At 43.2% G+C, this 23,958-nt stretch overlaps 1 protein-coding gene across 2 annotated transcripts; it reads left to right on the top strand.

Annotated features, from left to right (window-relative positions):
- Nucleotides 1-388: 388 nt before the first annotated feature.
- LOC147423994 (chaperone protein ClpD, chloroplastic-like) lies at nucleotides 389-20,639 on the top strand. Of its 2 annotated transcripts, none has more exons than XM_086502104.1 (12): nucleotides 389-1,408; nucleotides 1,500-1,657; nucleotides 1,734-1,963; nucleotides 2,061-2,169; nucleotides 2,247-2,380; nucleotides 2,549-2,650; nucleotides 2,741-3,022; nucleotides 17,904-18,040; nucleotides 18,139-18,433; nucleotides 18,529-18,762; nucleotides 19,719-19,955; nucleotides 20,030-20,639. In XM_086502104.1, exons 1-12 carry the CDS (start codon nucleotides 711-713, stop codon nucleotides 20,348-20,350), a joined length of 2,937 nt encoding a protein of 978 aa, XP_086358230.1. In that variant the 5' UTR covers nucleotides 389-710; the 3' UTR covers nucleotides 20,351-20,639. The 2 variants fall into 2 exon arrangements, with proteins under 2 accessions (XP_086358230.1, XP_086358229.1); XM_086502103.1 differs by having other exon boundaries at nucleotides 390-1,408; nucleotides 17,889-18,040.
- Nucleotides 20,640-23,958: the final 3,319 nt, after the last annotated feature.

The following is a 23,958-nucleotide window of genomic DNA, read 5'->3' as shown; positions in this document are numbered from 1 at the left end:
TTTTTCTTGAATAGTCCAATTCATCCACTCTCCAACATCATTCTAAGGTGCAATTAGCTCCCTCTTTATCCCTTTAGAGTCGTGTAAAAGTCCCAAAAAGACTTTGACACATACTCACCCAATGTGGATATGTTAGAAGCGTTTCTCTCTTTCATCAATGACAGGTAGCGTTGGCAATAGAAGCCCCTTTCTATGCCACATCGACGAGTCTAAATAGGGGGTCATTGTTATGATGTACAATAGATTTCACAAGGTATTTATTTATCCGCATGGACATTTCATGAGACAAAAGGCAACAGAAAAGGATCAATGAATGTAGCCTAAATTTTATAACGTTCTAGGCTAAAGGGGTCACAAACTCACGAAGAGAAGGGACTTCTCAAGCAAATGCGTGCCCGTCTCTTGTGTCTCCTTCCTCAGCAATTGCTTCCTTGCTGCGTGGACTTTCCTTTCTCACACGCGGCCTGCCGGAGGCACGGGAACGCACACGCGCGCGCGCACACACAGTCCCGCTCTCGCTCCTATTTCTCTCTCTTCCTCGTCCTCTACCACCCCCTATCATACACGCCCCGTTCCCCTCCCGCTACCCAGATACGTTGCTCGCCCCTTTCTTGGACGCCATCGCCGATCCGGAAGGGATCTTCTGCTCCACTTCGCTTTCTTCCTTCGCATTTCCCTCCTCTTAGACAGTTTCGCTCACAGGAACTGCGATGGAGGTGATGCCTCTAGCTGCGGCCTACTGTGGAGGTGCTTCCTCCATGAGTGCCGCAGCAGCAGCGAAGAGGCACCACAAAGGGGCTAATTTCTTTAGTGTGCGCCATGGCAGCGTGCCCCTCTCTTGTAGAGCAGCAGCGAACCGCTTCTGTCTTGTAAGATATCAGGGCCTGAGAACTTCTAGTTCCGTTGATGCCATCTCTAACTCCCCATCAGATACGGAGGCTTTCTTTGCAGTAGTTTCCCGCCTCCTTGATAGTCAGGTTATACATGCAGGCTCCATTAGGCCTGTTGTATCCGCTGTATTTGAGCGCTTCACAGAGAGAGCGATCAAGACTGTAATGCTAGCCCAGAGAGAAGCTAAAGCTCTTGGGAAAGCAGAGGTCGGTACAGAACAACTTCTGCTTGGCCTTATTGCGGAGGATCGGGCCAGTGAAGGGTTTTTGCGATCAGGTGTCACGATCGAAAGAGCACGGGAGGCTGCCAGGATTTTATCTGGTCAAAACGAGAGTGGTGCTGTCCCCGACAGTAAACCGGCTACAGATGTGCCCTTCTCGGTAGGTAGCAAACGTGTCTTTGAGGTCGCTTTGGAGAGCTCCAAGACAATGGGCCACAACTACATAGCTCCGGAGCACATTGCTCTTGCTCTCTTTGCAGTGGATGAAGACGGCCCGGCATCAAGAGTGCTGGAAAGGTATGGGCATTTGTGGAATATTTTTGGTCATCACAGTTGTAAACGAGCTCGTAAAGTATATTTTCTGTCTTGTCTTTTTGTCGGCTATTAGGCTGGGTCTGAAAAGAGAAAAACTTCAGACAGAAGCTGTTTCTAGACTTCAGGGAGAGCTTGCCAAGGATGGAAGAACTCCCTTTGTTCCTCTGGCAGTACCGGAGAAAACTGCTGCTGGCACAGGGACCATGTCAAAGCGTACCGTGGGCAGGAAAGGTATGTTTTTTACTGTCAGTCAGATGCTTTATTTGTATTTCCTGCTTATATGCTTAGACTTAGGCTTGACCCACAGAGAAAGGTGCTCTTGTGGATTTTTGTGTTGATATTACTGCCCGCGCAAGTGAGGGCAAAGTTGATCCTGTCATTGGTCGAGACAAAGAAGTTCAAAGAGTGGTACAGATCCTAGCACGACGCACTAAAAACAATCCAATGCTCCTTGGAGAACCTGGAGTTGGAAAGACGGCTATTGCGGAGGGTTTGGCTTTGCGAATAGTCGATTCTAATGTGCCAGAATTCCTCCTTGTATGCCCACTGTGCCCTTTTGTTTTCTTTCGTCCTTTACATGGTTTTCGCAAACTGACACAACCTTTGCCTTGTTTATGGATGCTTCATGTTTCAGGGGAAGCGTGTTATGTCCTTGGATATGGGGCTTCTCCTTGCAGGAGCCAAGGAGAGGGGGGAGCTGGAGTCACGAGTGACAAATCTTATCGATGAAGTGAAGAAGTCAGGTGTTTGTTCATTGATCAAATATTTGTAAAATTAAATATATGTAACTCCCTTCTCATGTATATGCTGAGTGTGGCAGGGAATGTAATATTGCTGATTGATGAAGTGCACACTCTAGTTGGCTCTGGCTCGGTGGGAAGGGGTGGAAGTGGTGGTGCAGGTCTTGATATAGCTAATCTCCTGAAACCGCCACTAGCGAGGGGTGAACTACAGGTTGGTTGTACCGTGCAAATGGCTGTCGCTATTTTGTTTTGATTAACCCCTCGGTAACATTTTGCCAATTGCTGGCACATTTCTTGTAGTTGTTTGGAATTGCTGATCACTCTTAGAGAAATGATTCACATCAGTAGGGATAACTTGCCTTTCCCTTTTCTATTGTAGTGTATTGGAGCAACGACAGTTGTGGAACATAGAAAGCACATAGAGAAAGATAAGGCATTGGCAAGACGCTTCCAGCCAGTGATGGTTGACGAACCTAGTCAGGTAGTAGTCTTTCGCGAACCTATTACTGGTTTAGTTGCAGATTATTCTTTTCTTTTGTTTTGGTGTTACTCATGTTAGCTGTGTTTACAGGAAGATACTGTCCAAATTTTGTTGGGTCTTCGTGACAAGTATGAGAATCATCACAAGTGTATAATAACGGCTGAAGCTGTAGAAGCAGCTGTGTCTCTGTCAGCCAGATATATAGCAGACCGATTTCTTCCTGACAAAGCGATTGACTTGCTTGATGAGGCAGGGAGCCGGGCTCGCATTAATGCTTACAAGAGGCGGAAGGAAAATCAGGTCGCAATTCTGTCTAGGTCCCCAAGTGAATACTGGCAAGAAATTCGTGCAGTCCAGGCTTTCCAGGAATCGGTGGGTGTTTTAATCCCTTTTGAAATTGTTTGTTTGATTGACAGCGCTGACAAGGTTGTGATTAATGGAAATTTGGTCCGTTACATGTCTTCTGTTGTGTGACAACACCTATCTCAGAATGTCATGGTCCCAATAGAAGTTCCCAATTAGTTTGACAAGTTGATAGAAGGCTGTGCAAGTTATAAACATCAACTTATTCCCTTAAGGTACACAGATTTCTTGACATAGTCTAGAGGAGCTGCCTGTCAAGTTTGAGGATCCACCAGCTGCCACCTCGGTGGATGGCACCTCGCTTGTGTGTGGATTTGTAGGCAGCACTGTTACTGCAGCAAAGCTGGCTTAATCTTTACTGGGAAAGCCATGGTCTTCTACAAAGCTCGATGCTTGTAACTGCAACTCCGTTGCAGTCCATTGCAAGTCAACTTACATAGGTATTAGAGCCATACATAGGTATTGGAGCCTAGATTCACGTAAAAGTAATTTATGTAGTCATACGATGACCAAACACACGGACAACCGTATGTCTTTAGCTTCAACAATGTTATCTCATGCCTGGTGGTGTCAAGTGTTGGCCCTAGGTGGCATTCTCGGAGGCCTTGGTTGTGTAGTGGGCGCACCTGTGACAAGCTTGTAAGGTGCAGTGGAAGGAATGTTGAACTTTGCTCAAGATGAGTGCTCCAAACTGTGCTCATGGGTTCCTTTTACTTAGAGCCTTCCGTTCCTTTAGTGAGAGAGTGCAATGAACACAAACAAAGTGGATAAACACTGTGAATGAAGGTGCATGAGACTGAGAGATAGAGAGAGAAGAATACGACACCAGAATGTTGTCAAACCCTCCTCTGAAGGCCCCACTGTCTATGGCAAGAGCGGTCTACTATTGATTGCACAAATCTCTACAATGCTTTGGACTTGCTGACGATGTCGACGATGACGAGGCAGGCTGAAATCTGAAAATGCTAATGGCTGAAATCTGCAAATCTTTATCTGCCGAATTCTGACTCTATGTCGGTGACGATGTCGATGACGACGATGCAACGACGATGTGCTGAAAATGCAGATGTTGAAATCTGCGTTTTCCGTGCTGAATCTGTAAACGCTTGTTGATCTGACTATGCGGCGAGAAACTGTTGCGGGAAGGTGAGATCTGCAAGGTTCGGGACTTCTACTGCGGTGTCAGACTGCTGAAAATTGAAAATGTTGATGCTTCTGATGATCTTGTCGCGATGAATCTGCAAAACGCAAATAAAAAACGCTAGGGCTGAATTGGGGTCTGCTGTAAAAACGCTAGGCTTCTGCTGGTCTCGTTGTTGTCGGGCTGATATGCAATGCAAAAATGCCAGGGCTTGGTGATGGCTGAAAACGTTGAGTCTTCTTGCCGGGGGGGGTCTTGCTTGAGAAGGTGGACTGTTGGATGTCAGGTCCTTGTCGCCTCTTCTGCCAAAAAGTGCTAGCGCTAGGGTTTCTTATATACTTCCTGACTCAAATTGCCCTACGCAGTTTCCCAACAAAAGTCACTAAAAAATAATAAGTGAAATTTGGCTAAAATAAGGAAAATAGGTCTATTCACTGAAAAAATGCTCCTGATGGGTTCTAATTAAAATCTAATGATCATGCTGTGTGCAACCAAAGGATATGCATTTACTCTAAGTGTCTGGACATGCACGGTCTACGAACAGACTCACAAAAGTGCCAGATCACTTCCTAAACTAATTGAATTGAACCCATATCATGAAGTAGCTTGTCCACGTACACATAGGGTTAGATGTGCACGTGACATCCCCTCCTTTTCAAAGTAAGGTACTAGTACCGATCTGTATGGCGTCGAGGGAGATCGCCAACAACATTTGGAATCTTGGAAAGGACTCTTCGCTGGGCCGACTCTGATGTGTGGGTCATGTGATACTTGAACTTCATAAAGGCTTGCAACGCTTGCTTCTTTGGGCCGTGCCGAAAGCGACAGTCATTTGTGGCTCCTTCAATGCTTCAACTTCGTCTATAGTCATGCGTCCACCTTCTTCAAGAATCTCTGAGGATGAAAACTCGTGAAACCACTTTCAACACAAAAACATGAACATACCCATTCCATGTGTAAGTGACTAGAAAAATTCTAGTCTTTTTAAAGACTGTGCATGCAATGTAGATGAACATAGAGATGGAGTGCCAAACCGTTCATCAAACACACGCAAACAATGGGGTTGAAACTTGCCTTTCTGATCTAAATCAATCAACTGTGGCAAATCACAATGGACATGCTGATGCTTGATGCTCAATCCTTCTTGTGCTCTTTCGGATACTGTGTCATGCCAAGGAAGAGTCATGGAATGTGAATTTCTTGAATGCAAACATTTCTTCTTTTCATGAGTAATCCGCATACATTCATGCTCATTCATGAGTGAATCTTGTTCATCGTGCAATATATAACAGACTTATACACTCCAAGTCAAGAATCTACCGCGATAGCACCCAAATAACCACTTCAAAACAGTTCACAGTTCACAATTTATTCGACATTGGCCCGACGGAGTTCCGTGCCTAGAGTTATTGGCCCCAAAGACTGGCGCCCCTTTCGGTATTTCTTTTTGTATTAATCTGAGTTCAAAGTACAAGAGTGCGGGCAGATGCTCACACTCAAACTCTACGTCTAGATGCTCTGAGTTATGAGGCCCTGTCCACGAATTTAAAGAGTACAAGAGCGCGGGCAGACGCTCACACTCAGACTCTGCGTCCAGATGCTCTGAATTGTGAGAGGCCAACCCACTTATTTAAAGATTACATGGGATGCCAAAAGTAGAGCCCCCAAAAGCTGAAATCAAAAGCTTTGGAAAACTAAAGCAAAGACTCTTTCTTTCTCTCTCAAGCTTTAATAAAGCAGAAAGCTTCTCTCTCTTGTTGCCTTAAGTGAAATAAAGCATTGCTGCTGCCAGAACTGCCACAAATCACGTCGCAAATCGCGGGTTGCCACATTAGCAGGTGTACAGAATTTCTGCATTTCACTGGCCTGCCCTGCTCACCGATTCTGCTACCCCATATTGGCAATGTGTCTATGTGTGTTAGGGTTTGCCATGTCACCATTTTGTGACATAAGATGGCATGCCTATGAAAAGGGATCACATAAGGACAAGGACGGTGACTAAAATACAGGAAAGCATCACGAATGAAACACTCAAACAATTCGTGGTGACTAATCATTCGAACACATAATACTTCTTGTGGGGGTTCTTTGGAACTCGACTCGAGAGACAAGATCGATTCTTCGTGATTGATCGAATCTGCATTGAGATTAGCTTCACTAGAAGAGCATCAACTAAACCATCATCCTTGTGAACAATCACATCTTTATCTTGCAAATCATCATGCTCGTGAATAATCACATCTTGATCATGCAAATCATCATGCTCGTGAATAATCACATCTTGATCATGCAAATCATGATGCTTATCATTATCAATCATTTCGGCATGCTTATCCTGATCATGCAATGCATCATGCTTATCATTATCATGCAATTCGTCATGCTTGTCATTATCATCCAAATCATGTGTGTCATGCTTTGGAAAAGAAGAGACTGAGAGTCTCCTTTTCTTGATTCTTTTCAATCTGAGGTAACATAGGTTGAGGTAACGCAGAGAAGTGGTCCCACACAGCCCCTCCTGCATCCCTTCGCTCATTGTCCAGCACCCCATCAAACTTCCGCCCAGGCAGGCTTGCAAGAAGTGATCGCCGTTGCCTTCGCACTCCACGAGTTGCAGGGTGGTGAGGTTGCTTATAATTGGCCAATTATAAGCTGCGTTAATCAAGCACAGAGTGTGTTTCTGCAGGGGGCTCCCCTCGCTGATTTACAAGCAAATGCAAGCGATGATACGATGGCAGGAATGCTCCGAGCCGTTTCTTCTCCTCTCCTCCAAGAACCACTCCTTCACCAAGGCTATCGTTGGCTAACCTTCATGCTTTGATACCATGTCAAAGTCGGCGATGCAGAAGCGTGCAGACCAAGGTGAGAAGACACGGGGGGGAGAGAGAAATGAAATGTTATATTAACGTCTTCAAAAGGCCAAAATGACCTATGAGACCAAAAAGTTACAATTGGTGAATCTGATACCATGTCTGAGTACGGAAATTACAGAGTTACAAAGAACTAAAAAACACTAAGGAGAAAGGAAATAGGGGGTGGGGGGGGGTTTGTGGGTTCAGATGAAATCTCTCATCGGTCGTTGTCGGATGGAGATATATATATATATATATATATATATAGAGAGAGAGAGAGAGAGAGAGAGAGAGAGAGAGAGAGAGAGAGAGAGAGAGAGAGAGAGAGAGAGAGAGAGAGAGAGAGAGAGAGAGAGAGAGATGCATTGAACCAATCAACCAAGGTAATGAGATAACAGATGATAATACAATGGGGGCTGAGGGTTTCTTATATAGAAACCTTAGTAAATTGCCCTACCCAAACTTTGACAAATAAGTGAAATAAATCCCTAAAAGCCAAAATAAATATTGGGTTCACACTGGGTAGTTCACTTGAGATGCCTAAACGTTAACAGTTCCATCGTCAAATTCTTCACTTTTCTTGGTATCCAAGATTCTAGGAATGCTCTTTGATGTCGAGTTCCTTTAACAATTTTTGGTAATCTTCCGCATTGGCCTCTTTTAGAGGAGTCTAAATGTAAGGTGCTGCGGAATTGAATCTTGAACTTTGCTCAAGATGAGTGCTCCGAACTGTGCTCAAGGTTCCTTTTACTTGCGAAGGGAGAGCCTTCAGTTCCTTTAATGAGAGAGTGAAACAGACTTGGACACTCCAAGTCAAGAATGTACCGCGACACCACAAATATTCACTTCAAAACAGTTCATAGTTCACAGTTCACAATTGATTCGACATTGGCCCGACGGAGTTCCATGCCTAGAGATATTGGCCCCAAAGACTGGCACCCCTTTCGGTATTTCTTTTTTGTATTAATCTGCAACTCAAAGTACAATGCGAGTCTTTGGGACTCACTCTTAGACTGCGCCCAGATGCTTTGAGAAGTGAGAGCCGAAAGACTCTTTTAAAGAGTTTACAAGGGATGCTAAAAGCAGAGCCCAAAAGCTTCAAAAACTGTCCACTCAGGACCTCATTGATGCCCGATTGACTAATGCCTATTGCAACCATGTCTATCGAGATCATTCAGATCAAAATGCTGCAGTCATTTCGTCTATCAGTTCTTGCACTTAAACACGTCAAGAACAAATCAATTTCATATCATCCGGAATTCTATTTCATAAAGTCATACAACAGAATACTGTCAGCTCTTAGTATCCCTGAAGCTCAAAGAGACATTAGTGACTAGTATTTAAAAATCGAGGCATCTGTTGACAAAGGAGTGGAGTAACTTCCCTCTTGTGCAAACCCATTGCACCAGATCTTCGGCCAAGCTGAATTTCGGGGTTTCATTTGGAGTAGACTATGCTAAACCAAAAGCTTCAAGGTAAAGTTTCACAATCTGAGGAGTATCTACTAGGTCCTCCTCCATTTACTTTGCATCCAATGCAGGATAGTTCTTGAATTTAACCAAGAAACGCCTTCTTACTTTACCCTTATTCTTTCTGTCCTTATGTGCCAAAATCTGTTCAGGAATAAGGATCTCCTCGTTTTCTTCCACTTCGCGTTGCTCATCAGGCTCTCCATCTTCGGGCACCTTTAAAAGGTTTCAAGAGACTCACATGAAATGCATTGTGAATCCTCCAAGTGTCAAGCAGTTTCAGTTGGAAGGAGGCATCGTTGATCTTTTTGGAGATCGGGAAAGGTCCGTAGTATCGCATACTAAGCTTTGGAAAAAGCCTCTCCTTTCCCTTCTTCTTTCTCAGGCGTGCCTTCTCAAAACGTAAGAGCACCCAATCATCCTCCTTCAATTTCAAATCGCAAGGATGACGATTTGCTTTCTTTTTCTGTCTTTCTTGAGATTTCTGCAAAGCCTCGCGGACCTTGGAAAAAGCCGTGTCCAAGTTGCGCGTGTACTCATCGGCTTCAAAAATCTTATCTTTCGTGCTTAGGAAGGGTGGAACCTTCGCAGCACCTTCAATAATCTCAAATGGCGCCTTCCCCGTCGGAGAGTGTATCGTGTTGTTGTAGGCAAATTCCAGCAAAGGTAGATACTTTTCTCATTGAGTCTTTTAATTCGAGATATAAGACTTCAATAAATCTAAAACCACTTAATTGGCAATCTCAGATTGCTCGTCAGTCTACAGGTGGAAAGATGACGAGAACTGCAACCGCGTGCCAATGTTCTCTCAAATTGCCTTCAACAACAAACTCGTAAATCTCGGGCATGCCATGTAATCTGAAAATCTGGGCACAAACAATCTCGCTAAATGATCCGGCTTGACTGTTTTCTTTGCTGGAATGAAATGAGCTTGCTTGCTAAATCTGTCAATAATAGTCCAGATACCATCATGACCACTCTGTGTTCTCGGGAGATCAAAAATGAAATCCATTGCAATACTTTCCCAGGGGCTGGTGGGTATGGGCAAAGGCTGTAACAATCCCTGTGCTTTATGCCTGTCAACTTGACCTTCTGGCATACCAAGCAACTGCGCACAAACTCGTCCACATCCTTCTTGAGTCTTGGCCAAAAGAAGTATCTCTCTATCCCTTTCAAGGTGGTAGCAATGCTGCGGTGAGTCGTGACCCGCAAAAGGTGGACAGTGGCAATTAGTCATAACCTTTTCCCTCAACGGCTGTGGAACGCACAACATGGTCTTCTTCATCAAGTAGCCATCCCGAATGGAATATCCCGCTACTGTCTCCCCATCCCGTATCCGTGTAAAAATGTCTGCAAAATCTGTATCTGTGGCATACTGATCGACCATATCTTCGAAGCTCCTACGATGTATCACGGAAATAGCCAGAACCAACGGTTTCCGAGACAAAGCATTTGCCACCAAATTCTTCTGTCCCTACACATCGACAATCTGAAAGTGAAACTGTGACAAGATGTTCGCCCACCGCATCTGCTTTTTCGATAGCTATTTCTGTGACAAGAAGTAGCGTAAACTCTGATGGTCTGTAAAGACAATAAAATCCACTCCGAGTAGGTAATGCCGCCACCGAGTAAGAGCATGGATAACCGCCAAAAGCTCTTTCTCATAAATATGTGTTGTAAAATTCCGGTCTTGAGAACAATCGGCTCTCGTAAGCAATGACATGGGCTTCTTGCATTAAGACCGCACCCAGACTACGACCACAAACATCACAATATACTTCAAATGACTTTTGGAAGTCCGACAAAGTCAAAATTGGTCCCGTAGTCAATTTCTCTTTCAAAGTCTGAAAGGCAGTCACCTCTGCGGGTCCCCACGAGAAAGGGACTCCTTTCTGTGTCAAGATATGCAAAGGGGAAGCAACCTCTGCAAACTTTCGAATGAACCGCATGTAGTACGAACACAATTCCAAGAAGCTTCTAACTTCATGGACATTCTTCAAATTGGGCCAATCACGGATAGTCTCTATCTTGGCCGGATCCATCTGCAGTCCCGTTGTTGAGACAGTGTCCCAAAAAGTGTATCTCTGGTAGGAAAAATTCACTTTTCTTCGCATTAATCACCAACTTGTGATCTCGTAATGCGTGAAAGACTTGAAGCAGATGTACTCTATGTTCTGTCTCATCCTTGGAGAAAACAATGATATCGTCAAAGAAAGTGCCAACAAATAGTCTATACTCTCGAAAATTCCTGTCCATCATCCGGTGAAATGTCGCAGGAGCATTGGTTAGGCCAAAAGGCATCACCAAAAACTCAAATAACCCAAAAGTCGTTCGAAAGGCTGTCTTGTAGACGTCTCCCCGCGTGATTCGGATCTGATGATATCCACTCTTCAAATTGATCCTGCTAAAGCATGAGGATCCCTGTAATCTGTCGAGTATATCATTGACCCTAGAAATCGAAAATCTGTTCTTGATGGTGATTTTGTTGAGAGCTCTATAATCGATGCACATTCTCCAAGATCCGTCTTTCTTCAAAACCAACAACACTGGAGAGCAATATGGTGAAGTACTAGGCTGAACAAGACCCTTTTCCAAGAGGTCTTTCACTTGGTTCATAATTTCTTCGTTCTGGGCTCGGCTCACACGATAAGGTGGCCGGTTTGATGGTGTGCTTCAAGGTATCAGATCAATGGTATGATCTTCAGGACGAGCGGGTGGTAACTCGCTTGGCAGGCCCTCTGAGAAGCAATCGGCATGAGAGTAGAGAAAATCTTGGCGTTCTTTATCAAGTTCAGACATATATGTCCTGTCCTCATCACTCAACTCTTTCAAAAAGATCGAGTAAACTAACAGATTGGATTTCATTAATTTGGAAATGGTCGAAGCTGATACAATAGGGACAGACTCGCGCTTAAGTTTTACATTGAGTACAATGGTTCTACCCTTCTCTGTGGTCAATGTCGCTTTCCTCGCCCGATAGTCGACCACGGCGTTGTTCTTGTGGTACTAGCGCAAATTTCGGGTCCTTCGCAAAATTAAGCATCATCTTTGTTGCGTCGCCAATCAATTGTCGAATGCTCCATCTCTTGACGCTCTGCCTGAGTAGGCCGAGGCGGGCCATACTCGCGTGAATCTTCGTTGTGATCTTTCCCGCATCTTCGGATGCAGAGGAAGTCGACCGATCTCTGCTTGAAGCCATAAGTGCCGTGGAAAAAAAAAGGGATCAGATTTCCTGTAGAAGAGAAATCGGCCGTGCTTTGATACCACTGAAACAGACTTGGACACTCCAAGTCGAGAATCTACCCTCGACACCACAAATATTCACTTCAAAACAGTTCACAGTTCACAATTGATTCGACACTAGCCCGGCGGAGTTCTATGCCTAGAGATATTGGCCCCAAAGACTGGCGCCCCTTTCGGTATTTCTTTTTGTATGGATTTGCAACTCAAAGTACAATGCGAGTCTTCGGGACTCACTCTCAGACTTTGCGTCCAAATGCTCTGAGAAGTGAGAGCCCAAAGACTCTTTTAAAGAGTTTACAAGGGATGCTAAAAGCATTGCCAAAAGTTTCAAAAGCTGTCCATAAAAACTGCCTCTAAGATAGGCTTACAAAAATAAAGCAACTTTCAAAACTCTCTCTCTATGGTTATCTTGCGTAAAATAAAGCGAGGCCCATTGCGTAGCTTTATTTTCTCACGCACCGCGTAGCCAAAAGCATGACGAAATCTGCCGTTGCAGTCCGTACACAGTGCCACGTGGCTGTCTGCCTGATTTTGTACGTTGCTGCCCACTCTGCCGTACATTGCCTGCCACTTCACTACATCAGCCAGCCATGACGTATAGCAGGCCTGTTGGGGGGGGGGGGGGGGGGGGGGGGGCCAGCCACGTCACAGAGTTGTGACAGAGTGCTGAGACTGAGAGATAGAGAGAGTAGAATACGACACGAGAATGTTGTCAAACCCTCCTCCGAAGGCCCCACTCTCTATGGCGAGAGCGGTCTACAATTGATTGCACAGATCTCTACAATGCTTTGGACTTGCCGACGATGTTGACGACGACGAAATCTGAAAACGCTAATGGCTGAAATCTGCAAATCTTTATCTGCTGAATTCTGACTCTATGTTGATGACGACGGCGATGACGAAATGCAACGACGACGTATTAAAAGATGTTGAAATCTGCGTTTTCCGGGCTGAATCTGCAAACTTTGGTGGATCTGACCGTGCGGCGAGGATCTGCTACGGGAAGGTGAGATTTGCGAGGTTTGGGACTTCCGTTGCGGAATCTAAGTGCTGAAAACTGAAAACGCTGGTCTAACTGCTGGTCCGTCACGGAGAATTTGCAAACCGCTAGGTTGACTGCCTGATGCAAAAACGCTAGGGCTGATCTGTGAACTGTTGGAAAAACGCTAGTGATCTGATGTGTCCTGTTGTCGCCAGGCTACTGCAAATGCAAAACGTTGGGCTGATCTGCAAAGCTGAAAACATTGGCTTGTTCTTTGGCTGAAAACGCTAGGTTTTGTTGCTAGGGGAGGTCTTGCCTGTTGAACGTTGGGTTCCTGCTGCCTCTTCTGCAAGAAATGCTAGCGTTAGGGTTTCTTATGCTTGCTTGGCTAAATTGTTTCTTAACAAAAGTCACTTATTAATAATAAGTGAAAAATGGCTAAAATAGGGAAAATAGGTGTGTGCACTGTAAAAATGCTCCTGATGGGTTCTGACTGTAATCTGATGATCATGCTATGTGCAACCAGAGGATATGCATCTACTCTTAGTGTCTGGACATGCACGGTTTGCGAACAGACTCACAAAAGTACCAGAACACTTCCTAAGCTAGTTGAACCGAACCCTAGTCATGAAGTAGCTTGTCCACGTACTCATAGGGTTAGATGTGCACGTGACACTAAACTGATCTAAGTGTTTTTTCAAATGCAACGCCATGCAATGGTGGGTTGCACTCTAGATGAAACTTTGAGTTGGACTTAATCTCTCCATGGTCCAATCTGTTAGTGTGTTGCACCGGTACACTTGAATCATATAGAGTACAACCAAAGAAATTGCTCTGTATCTACTTGTCTCTACTTTTGGAGATTACAGCTCGGTGGAGCAGATTGCGTTTTACACAATCGGGCTACCTTTTTTTTTGAGGGAGTACTGTATTGGCAAGGTGGTTGTCAACAAGAGGTGGTTGCATAGTGAGTTCTCTAAAACATAACGGAACTAGAACAACAATAGCAAAAGATCTCAAAATAGCATCTACATGCTAATCCATCCCCAAAACCCCACACATAAAATACAAGCAACCAAGAAAAATAGAAAGAAATAAGAAGCATGAATGACACAATGAAGGTGAAGTGGAAATCAAAATGATAGAAAGCAAGAGCAGAAACAAAGAAAGAACTTGAAAAGTAGAGAATAAAAAGGTGGGAAGGGGTGTTTTTTTTTTCTTCCAGGGGTACCCATGTAGGTAGAGTATGTGCATGAATGTAGTAGCTTCAAGGGAGGTGTCAATGACCATATAGTAGCTGTAACAAACTGCTGACGTGTCAAAGCCTAAAGAATGGAGCCAACTTACAGATGCCGGCCGAGGGGCCTAAACCCTAAGAAGCAGTAGAAGAAGTGTCACAGAGTGAGGACGTGGTAACCCTAATTGCTAAAATCCTAATTCTGGAAACCCTAACCCTAAAACCTGCAAACCCTAATTTCTGCCAGAAACCCTAACTGCTGAACCCTAATTTTGGAAACCCTAACCCTAAAACCTGCAAACCCTAATTCTAGAAACCCTAAGAAGAACAAGCAACAGAAGAAGAAGTCCTACCAACTTATGGGGATCCCGTCCGATGGGGTCCCAAGTGGCATATAGGCATTAAAAATAAAGCAGAACACACTGAAAAGACTTTGCACATCAAAATATGATGATGTGGCACCTGTACGGACGTCCCGGAATTCGCGGCGGATTTTTAGGGAAATCCCGAAATTTTAGGAAAGTGATTTTTTGGAGTCAGCTTTTCATATTTGATGCTTTTAAGCTTTGGGCCTTTAAATATGAGCCTTGGGGGCCCTCTCTGGCACTCTTCAGCGCGCAGATTGCAGAGGAGGTGCTCCCCGGTTGTTGTACTTTGCGAATCAGCAGTAATATAAAGAAATACCGAAAGGGGCACCAAGGTGTGGGGCCAATACTCTCTGGGGTGGAATTTCGCCACTCCGTGTCGCGTGTCGTCTCTCTCTCTCTCTCTCTCTCTCTCTCTCAGTTCAGTTGTTATTGAACAGTTGTTATTGAAGTGCTAAAAGTCTGTTCAGTCTGTTCTTTTCTATTGGCACGTGGTGCCCGCATTTGTGACAGTGGTATCAGAGCATGAGGCGAGTGCTTTTCTAAAAGCATACCGGTCCTACAAAAGAGCAGACAGAGCTATTGGAATTTGATTCGAGAAGCAGTGCCATGCAGATGTTGACGTCTACAGCTACCAAGCAGCATACTCCAAGTACTTGGCAAGCTTTCAAGAAATTTTTTTGCCCGAAGTTATATGGTTTGTGACATCTTCCTTCGGAGTGCAACTTCTGGCAGAGTGGGGTATCCTAAAATGCTTGCCATGGAAACCCTAGCAGATTATAAATTGAAATTTCTCGACATCTCTCAGTAGATGTCTCTTCACGAGCAGATGACCTTGGAGGTTCAGTGTGATTGCTATCTCTTGGGACTACCATCGCCGCCAAAGAAACATTGTCTGTCCAAGAGCTGATGGACCATGTTGTGCTCGGCTACGACCTTATGGAAGAAACCTAACCCTAATTTTTGGTGCAGGTTTCAGGATGGAAAGTCAGTCGACTTTTCAAGCTCGATTGATGTCGAGATTGCTTTTTAAGTTTAAGTTCTGTTTGATCTTGTTTGGTGATCTTGTTTGGAATTTGTTTGAAATGGATGATATCTGTTTGAACCTGTTTTGGTGCCGATTTGAATTGTTTGACTCTGGTTTGATACTGGTTTCAATGATTGGTGATTTTTACTCCCGAGTGGAGGAGTGAGAAATACTATCTTGATATTGTTTGAACCTCGAAACGACGCAGGCCGATGCCTGGGGAGCGTTTCGTTGTATGCTTGAACCTCCGAGCGACGCAGACTGCAGTCTGGGGAGCATTTGGTTGTACAGTCCTCTGAGCTCATGGCCCGGACCTTCTTAGGTTATTTGCGGGGGGAGTGACGAGGTAGTCGTTGAGTAGCTTCATACCGCAGACCGTTTGTCTCGGAGGAGTGCTCAGCGGCGCTGTTTGTTGTGTTTTGTAACATGCATATGTGAGCATTTGTGTTGCATTGTGATGTGTCAATTACTGAATATTCCTAATTGGATGAGATTGCCTGGGTATGTAATTTTAGTGCATCAAGACACCCGTGGAAGATCAGTACGGTCTGGGTGTGATGGCTAATTTTACTACGCCGGAATATCAAGAGTCCAATCTGGACGAAAGGAGAAGCTAACTCCTTGATCAAAACAGCCGAAGGAGAAGCTAACTCCTTGATCAAAAGAGCGGAAAGGAGAAGCTAACTCCTTGATCAAAACAGCCGAAAGGAGAAGCTAACTCCTTGATCAAAACAGCCGAAAGGAGAAGCTAACTCCTTCATGAAAAGAGCAAATTGATTGTCCCTCGGAATGTCCCTCGGAAATTTTTGAGCTAACTTGAGTTGTTTTGCAGATATGCTGTAATCGCGGACGATTACTCTCTTTCAAGAAGGGGAGATGTAACAAACTGCTGACGTGTCAAAGCCTAAAGAATGGAGCCAACTTACAGATGCCGGCCGAGGGGCCTAAACCCTAAGAAGCAGTAGAAGAAGTGTCACAGAGTGAGGACGTGGTAACCCTAATTGCTGAAACCCTAATTTTGGAAACCCTAACCCTAAAACCTGCAAACCCTAATTTCTGCCAGAAACCCTAACTGCTGAACCCTAATTCTGGAAACCCTAACCCTAAAACCTGCAAACCCTAATTCTAGAAACCCTAAGAAGAACAAGCAACAGAAGAAGAAGTCCTACCAACTTATGGGGATCCCGTCCGATGGGGTCCCAAGTGGCATATAGGCATTAAAAATAAAGCAGAACACACTGAAAAGACTTTGCACATCAAAATATGATGATGTGGCACCTGTACGGACGTCCCGGAATTCGCGGCGGATTTTTAGGGAAATCCCGAAATTTTAGGAAAGTGATTTTTTGGAGTCAGCTTTTCATATTTGATGCTTTTAAGCTTTGGGCCTTTAAATATGAGCCTTGGGGGCCCTCTCTGGCACTCTTCAGCGCGCAGATTGCAGAGGAGGTGCTCCCCGGTTGTTGTACTTTGCGAATCAGCAGTAATATAAAGAAATACCGAAAGGGGCACCAAGGTTTGGGGCCAATACTCTCTGGGGTGGAATTTCGCCACTCTGTGTCGCGTGTCGTCTCTCTCTCTCTCTCTCTCTCTCTCTCTCTCTCTCTCTCAGTTCAGTTGTTATTGAACAGTTGTTATTGAAGTGCTAAAAGTCTGTTCAGTCTGTTCTTTTCTATTGGCACGTGGTGCCCGCATTTGTGACAGTAGCGGGTGGTGCAGATAGCATAGACTTCTTTTTACTATGTGGTTTTTTTGATGCTTGATGACTTTCCTACCTTGTCTCGTACGATTTCAATAAAGATGGTAAAGAGGACTTCCTACTTCTTTAACATAGTTTCTAATGATAGGTGAGCTATTTTAAGGGGGGTTTACCTAATAGAGAGGACGTGGTTAAGTTGGCGCATCTTTGGAATGGTTTGAATCAACCAATATACGTGTACTCATGATGTGTTTGGGGCATATTAGCGCCTTATATTGTTGCGTTGGAGATTGTCGTCACTTGGAGCAGCTATATCATCAAATGACCCTTATGAGATAGCTGTCATTATAATGCAGTAAGCCAAAGAGTTCAGCATTTATGACTGATCACATCCACAAACTATGGGCGTGCTTTGTGCTGCCTATTATGGAAGATTGCTCGTTATTGACGTATTTTCGTGTGAAGGTTTTTTGTTTATGCTTCTCTAGGATCCATCCTACACACATGGCATCACAATTCGCTAGCCAAAGTTGCTCATTAAACAATGTAACGAATAGATGTCCGAATCATTCTCAGTTATAGACCTGAATTGGTTCAGCCAGAGCCTCAGAGCTTGCGATTACTTTGACCTAGCTCCTCACTTCACGTACCTTTCCACTCTTGACCTTATGCTTGCCTCCTTCACCTTTAGCACTCTGCTCTCTTGTTATGTTCATTTCTTTTGGAAAAGGTTTGAATTGTACTTTCATGCCAATGCTTGTGTCCCTTTATTTCAGCAATTAAAAGAAAATGATATTTTTTGTGTGGTTAAGGTTATGGATTGTTTTTCTAGCATTTTATTGATTGTGTTTTCTTACCAGGTCCTTGTTCCTCAGGTAAGTGTCGTACCAGAATTGTCTTCTGGCAGTAGGGATTCAGCTTCAGAGATTGTAGAGACAGGACTCTCTGAAGCCCAAGATGCTACGTCTCTCAACTTGCGAAGTCTGCTTAACAGTGATGAATTTGAGAATGGGTAACCTTTTTTAAACTGTTGAAACAATCAATGTGAGACTCATTTGACCTCGTCTGTTTCTGAGAAGGGATTTAACTCAGTTCAACTCTGGAATGCAGGCCAGTTGTAGTTGATGCTGCTGAAATTGCATCTGTAGCTTCCATGTGGTCTGGTATTCCAATTGAACAATTGACCATTGATGAGCAAAATAAGCTCATAAATCTTGAGGAGGTGCTTCGAGGCCGGGTTGTTGGGCAGAATGATGCAGTGAGTGCAATTGCACAGGCTGTTCGAAGAGCGCGTGTGGGCCTTAAGGATCCAAATCGTCCTATTGCTGCAATGCTGTTTTGTGGACCTACAGGAGTGGGGAAGACTGAACTCACCAAAGCATTGGCTGAACATTATTTCGGTTCTGTAAGTGCCCCTTCAACTTTTTACTTAGTTGGGTGTCCTTTTTCTCTAGACTGGGTTTTCAGATTTTGTTTGATGTGTGAGCTTCTGCATTCCAGGAGTCAGCCATGGTCAGGTTAGATATGAGTGAGTATATGGAGAGGCATACTGTCAGTAAGCTGATTGGGTCCCCACCAGGCTATGTTGGTTATGGCGATGGTGGAACTCTTACTGAAGCTGTACGAAGGCGACCATTCACTGTCATATTATTGGATGAAATTGAAAAAGCGCATCCTGATGTATTTAACATTCTTCTACAAGTTTTTGAAGATGGGCATCTGACTGACTCTCAGGTACATGATAGTCCTAATTCGCATTTTTTTGCAATTATCTTGTTTTTTGCACATTTCATGATTCACAGTTTGGGTGATGTGGTTAGGGTATGAAGTTGGTTTGTGCTTGAGGGATTTGAGTTCGTGTAGGGATAGAAGCCAATGTAAGGCTTGTATGGAGATAGCTTCAGTCTTCCATAGTGGTGTGCAATACTGACAAATTTGTTGTTCTGATTCGTGAGTCTTAGGAGAAAGTGAGACAGATCTTTGACTTCCAGTTTTGACCTGCTTGAAGGTTTGTTCTATGGTTACTGGAGGTCATCCATTTTGCTTTTTATTTGTCCGTTTTTATCACTGAATAGTGGAGGCTGTATTTGGTTTGGTTGACCCAGATTTTAGTATCAAAGCTAGACTTATTTATGAATTTGGTGTGTAAGCTAGTGACGAGTTTGTGGTAGTAGGGGTCGAAGAGGCATTGAATAGTGTGCCAGAAGCCTATGGTTTTCTTTGACAGTGGTGTCCTCTCTCCTCTCACCTCCTGCCTTTCTCCTTCTCTCGTCCTCATGTTCTGTTTTCCTTTGTTTATTTTTGTGTGTTTTTGTCTATGTTTGTTTGATGTTGCCTGCTTGTGCGTCTGGGGGCTCCTATTCCTGCTCTGCCAATTTTCCGTCGCTGGTCGGTTCTGCCTTAGTTGAGTGCACTCAATTCTGCGGTTTTCAGCAGCCACTTTCAGTAACTGGAGTGGATTCTTAACAATCAGAGAATGTCTCCTAGATTGTTTCAGTCAGACCCATCCGTATTCCTTCTTTAGAGTTCAGTTGGGAGGGTTCTTGGTGTCTCTCTTGCACATTTGTTTGTTGGACACAGCTTTTAACTGTATTTAATGTTCTGGCTTTAGAGTTCGCCTCCAGAGACATGGAGATCGTTGTTTTGCAAACATTAAGCTCTTTCTTCAACTTTGCTTTTGATTCCTACAGGGTCGGAAAGTCTCATTCAAAAATACTCTCCTTGTCATGACGTCTAATATTGGCTCAACAGCAATTGCGAAGGGCCAGAGTAACAGAATAGGTTTTACATTCACAGATCAGACAGATGGAGGAAAGTATGGTGCATTGCGTGAGCTGGTCATGGAAGAACTAAAATCTTATTTTCGACCCGAGTTACTGAACAGGCTTGATGATGTGGTAGTGTTTCGGTCTCTGGAGAAATCGGATGTAAGTGCTTCAATGGTGCTCAGTATTGTCTTTATGGATGACAGAGACATGTCTGATATTTATTTTCGGTACAGGTTCGTGAAATTGTTGAAATAATGATCAAGGAGACTGAAGAAAGACTGTCAAAGCTGGGAGTTGGCTTAGAGATTTCTGAAGCTATGGTTAAACTTATTTGTGATCAAGGCTATGATCGAACTTATGGTGCACGCCCGCTTCGCAGAGCAATAATTCAGCTGGTCGAAGACAAGGTAAGTGAAGCTTTGCTGGCAGAAAATTATCTGGCTGGGGACACTGCACTAGTTGATCTTGATGAGACAGGAAATCCTGTCGTTGTACATCATCGCAAACCTGACAGGTGCCATGATGCAGTTTGTGTATCTGTGCGAACAAACTGACGTAAGTGTACATAATCATGTAACATATATGTAATCACTCTACATGTGTATATAGTCTCATGTATCCGTTTAGAGAGGGCCTCCTTTGGTATATGGCAAGGGTTCTATCATGCAAGGTTATGGGGAGGCTAAAGGCTAGTTCAAAGATGCAGGATACAAAAAATCCATTTTTTTGCACACATATGTGTGACAATTGTATGTAAGGAAACAACAGATAAGGGGCAAATTGTATGATAGATCTTCCAAGCTAATTTGGCTTGTAGATTAAATTGATGCTGTTCATAGTTAATTTCTGTTCATGCAACCTCACCTCTGTTTGAGGTCTGATGGTTTTGCTAATTCAAGTCTCTGATGCATGGTGGGTTAGGAGTCCAGCTCCTTCGGTAAATTTAAGAGCAGTTGGAGAAATGGCTGTAACTTTGGGAGTGGCACAAATTTGGGTTCCAGTTCTGTTTGTAAATGTGGGAAAGCAGTGACTGAAAAGGTTGACATATGCTGGAACTGACAAAGTAACTTTTTTCTGTGACTTTGGACCCGGGAAGACCTGTGAATCTGGAATATTGGTTCTTATGAGCATGTAGTAAATGTATTTGCAATCAAACCATTGACGGTGTATGGGAGATGGAAAACTTATCTTGGAAGTAGCTCTTCTTGTATCATTGCTGAAAAGATTCTAACCTGCTCCTTAGAAATGATATGCTCATAAAGCATCAAAGTCCTGAGTGCTAGCATGAAGAAAGCTGGATTTATGCACGCACACGCAAACGCACACCCACTCGCACGTGCGGGCATGCGTGCGCGCGCACACAAACGTACACATACTTTTTTTTGTAAGTCTATTGATTAATTCACTAGTGGGAAACCTCAAAGCTAGGAAAACCCATTGAAAGGATCATATACAAGGGGAAGAGCCCAGAACTACAGTTGTAGAGAGTAGCTAAAAACATTCATATGAAAGCTGATGCATCTCTAAGATGATATCACTAACCATATACATACACATACACATATATACATACCCATACCCATACACATACACGAACATATACATATATCAAGGATAGATACATATATACATATAATACATAAACATATATACACATACACATACACACACATACATATATAGCCCCCCCCCCTCCAAACACGCACATGTATCTATATCTTTAAATTCTTTCTGTTTATTCTTGTAATGACTCCTAGGAAAATAAATTGTGTCTCAAGGAAATCCTAGTGAAAGATTCATTAAAAGAAAAGGGAAACCAAATTAAAAAATAAAGGCTTTTGACTATCTAATTTATTAAACCTCCTAACGTTAGATTACCTAATAATCTTTTATTGCCCTATTCATACACCATTCAATTTTTCATCTTTGGATTTTTGAAATGTATTTATTTTTCCAAGATTGTCGAGGCTTACTAGCCCCTACAACCATACCAATGATTGCAAAAAAAGAAAAATCTATTAATTTCGTGGAGAGTTCTTGAAGAATTTAAACATAATGTACAAATTACTAGGTCATTGTTCATCCATTTCACCCTTCTTACGTTGCAGCAACCAATGCACTTTATGAATAGTTGCGCTTAAAGTAGTCACTCTGATAGATCATATAGGTGGTGTTAGGAAATAGGACATAGCTAAGTAGATATTAGAATAGTTTACTTAATGGAGAGAGAATTTTCACATAAGAGAGAGAGAGAGAGAGAGAGAGAGAGAGAGAGAGAGAGCACAAACGATATACGTGGTTCATCCAATGTGGGTTATGTCCACGGGAAAGCAGCCATTCAATGGCTTTAGTACTTCAAACTAGTACAAAGGGATTATAGCTTTAATGGAGCTCCCGTCTTGTTTCACTCTCACCACCTCACATACACTTTGTTTCATTAACTTCACAAAAGACATTGTGTAGAGGCCTCCTTTTATAGGCCAAAAGGGCTCTTCTCTTTCATGAGAGGTAGTCATGTGTAACTGCTCGTGTAGACAAATTTGAGTTGAATTCTCCCATGCGTCCATGTGTGGCCGTCCTTGAGAAAACAAGTCCGCCTAAAAATCGGCCATTGGCCCACCCACCGGCCACCGGCCATTGACTACCAACCAACCGACTGACCGTTTTTCAAACACCTTTCTGTCGTTGTTCGACCATAATATGGTGACAAAAAAGGGAGTATTCCGGCGATTTGGTTTTTCGGCAAGTGATTTTTTTCACGTAGGATGGCTTCTCCTCATAACGGGGGTCTTACAAATGTGCGTTTTTGAGACTAAAAGTTACAAGGGGTAAACGAAGCTCCATACTTAACAGACAGTTGAAACAATAGTAGCCCTTACATTAATGGACTGAGCCTCATGCCCTCACATAGTATCAGCATGCTCTTGAGCAATATTAACACAGAGTAAAATCATGAGATGAGCTACAATTGAACCATCCACTGTATGAACTTTGGTAGCTTTGGTTTGGTGTGATAATAAAGGTAATTGCACCCACTTGCATGTGAAACTACACTCACTTTTCAAGTCTTATGTGTAGATGCTTGTTGTGCAAAGCTCAATTATGCAAGAGAGGGAATTTTTAGCAATGATCAAAACCATGATGAAACTATGCAACTTCTTATTGCAAAATTGGTGTGGAGGTAGCTCTTCCATCTAATTTTCCTCAGCTAGTGCATTGAATGATAGATGGACACGATTTTTTTCATACTAGATCAAATACGCTTAAGGTTGGAAATAATTTCCTCTATATAAACGAGTCACCCTTTACTTTTTTCATACTACATTTAAGATTTTTCTTGCTTCAAAGTTAGTTTGGGATCATATGTGATTAGGGCTAGAATGAAAAAAAATGATTGGTCAACATTTAGTCACCATACCCATTTTGATTACTAAGAAGAAAATACATATTATGGAATGTAGCATGCACGTGAGTGTGGGCTAGGTCAATGTGTATAGATGCATCTATAGTGAGTTTGTAGTTCATTCTATAGGGCAAATAAGAATATGGAAAGTTGAAAGAGACTTCTAAAGAGAGAGGCAATGACCATTGCAAGTGGCAAAGTCTCTAGATTGAAAGTGACAAGGGCATCAAGTGTCCCATGCAACCCTAAAGGGTTGTGCACCTTCGAGATTACAAACACTAGGTGTTCACATGAGCGGTCTAGATAGGTAATGACACATGCAGTTATCCATACATGTCTTCGATGGCTTTGAAGTCCATGGACTATCTACATATCTCCACCTCAATGTAAACAATAAAACATTATATTTTTCCATACAGATGGTAAGTCTCCAAGAGTGATAAATTTTACTTGCTTGGAGCTCTGCACCATCTTCTAGTTTACACTTGCTAGAGTATGAGTTTCTTCTCTACAAAGTCTTTTAGTTTTCTCTTGCTAGACTATATGTTTTTATCCATCTTGTGATGTAATAAATGGAAACAATGAGATACACCTTAGCACTTGCTATCCAAGGCTATTAACCCATTACATCAAACCTAGATTTTGAAAAGGATCATTGGCAATAAAAAGTTGAGACAAACCTTCTTCTATTTTTTGTATATGTAGAGCAACTTCCAAGCTTGGGGCTGGGTGTTTTGGCATAAGTTTGATGTGGTCTTA

This window comes from Adiantum capillus-veneris, chromosome 26 (assembly GCF_014529385.1).
Source record: "Adiantum capillus-veneris isolate H3 chromosome 26, ASM1452938v2, whole genome shotgun sequence".
NCBI classification, from domain to species: Eukaryota; Viridiplantae; Streptophyta; class Polypodiopsida; order Polypodiales; family Pteridaceae; genus Adiantum; species Adiantum capillus-veneris.
Note: the sequence above shows the minus strand (reverse complement) of the source record. Positions and strands in the feature narration are given on the sequence as shown.

Bases quoted from the DNA above. Each gene is read 5' to 3' on its own strand.
- LOC147423994 (XM_086502103.1), top strand. From the start codon at position 711: ATGGAGGTGATGCCTCTAGCTGCGGCCTACTGTGGAGGTGCTTCCTCC. The intron at 1,964-2,060 runs GTATGCCCACTG...TTCATGTTTCAG, and splicing joins ATGTGCCAGAATTCCTCCTT to GGGAAGCGTGTTATGTCCTT. The intron at 18,434-18,528 runs GTAAGTGCCCCT...TCTGCATTCCAG, and splicing joins CTGAACATTATTTCGGTTCT to GAGTCAGCCATGGTCAGGTT.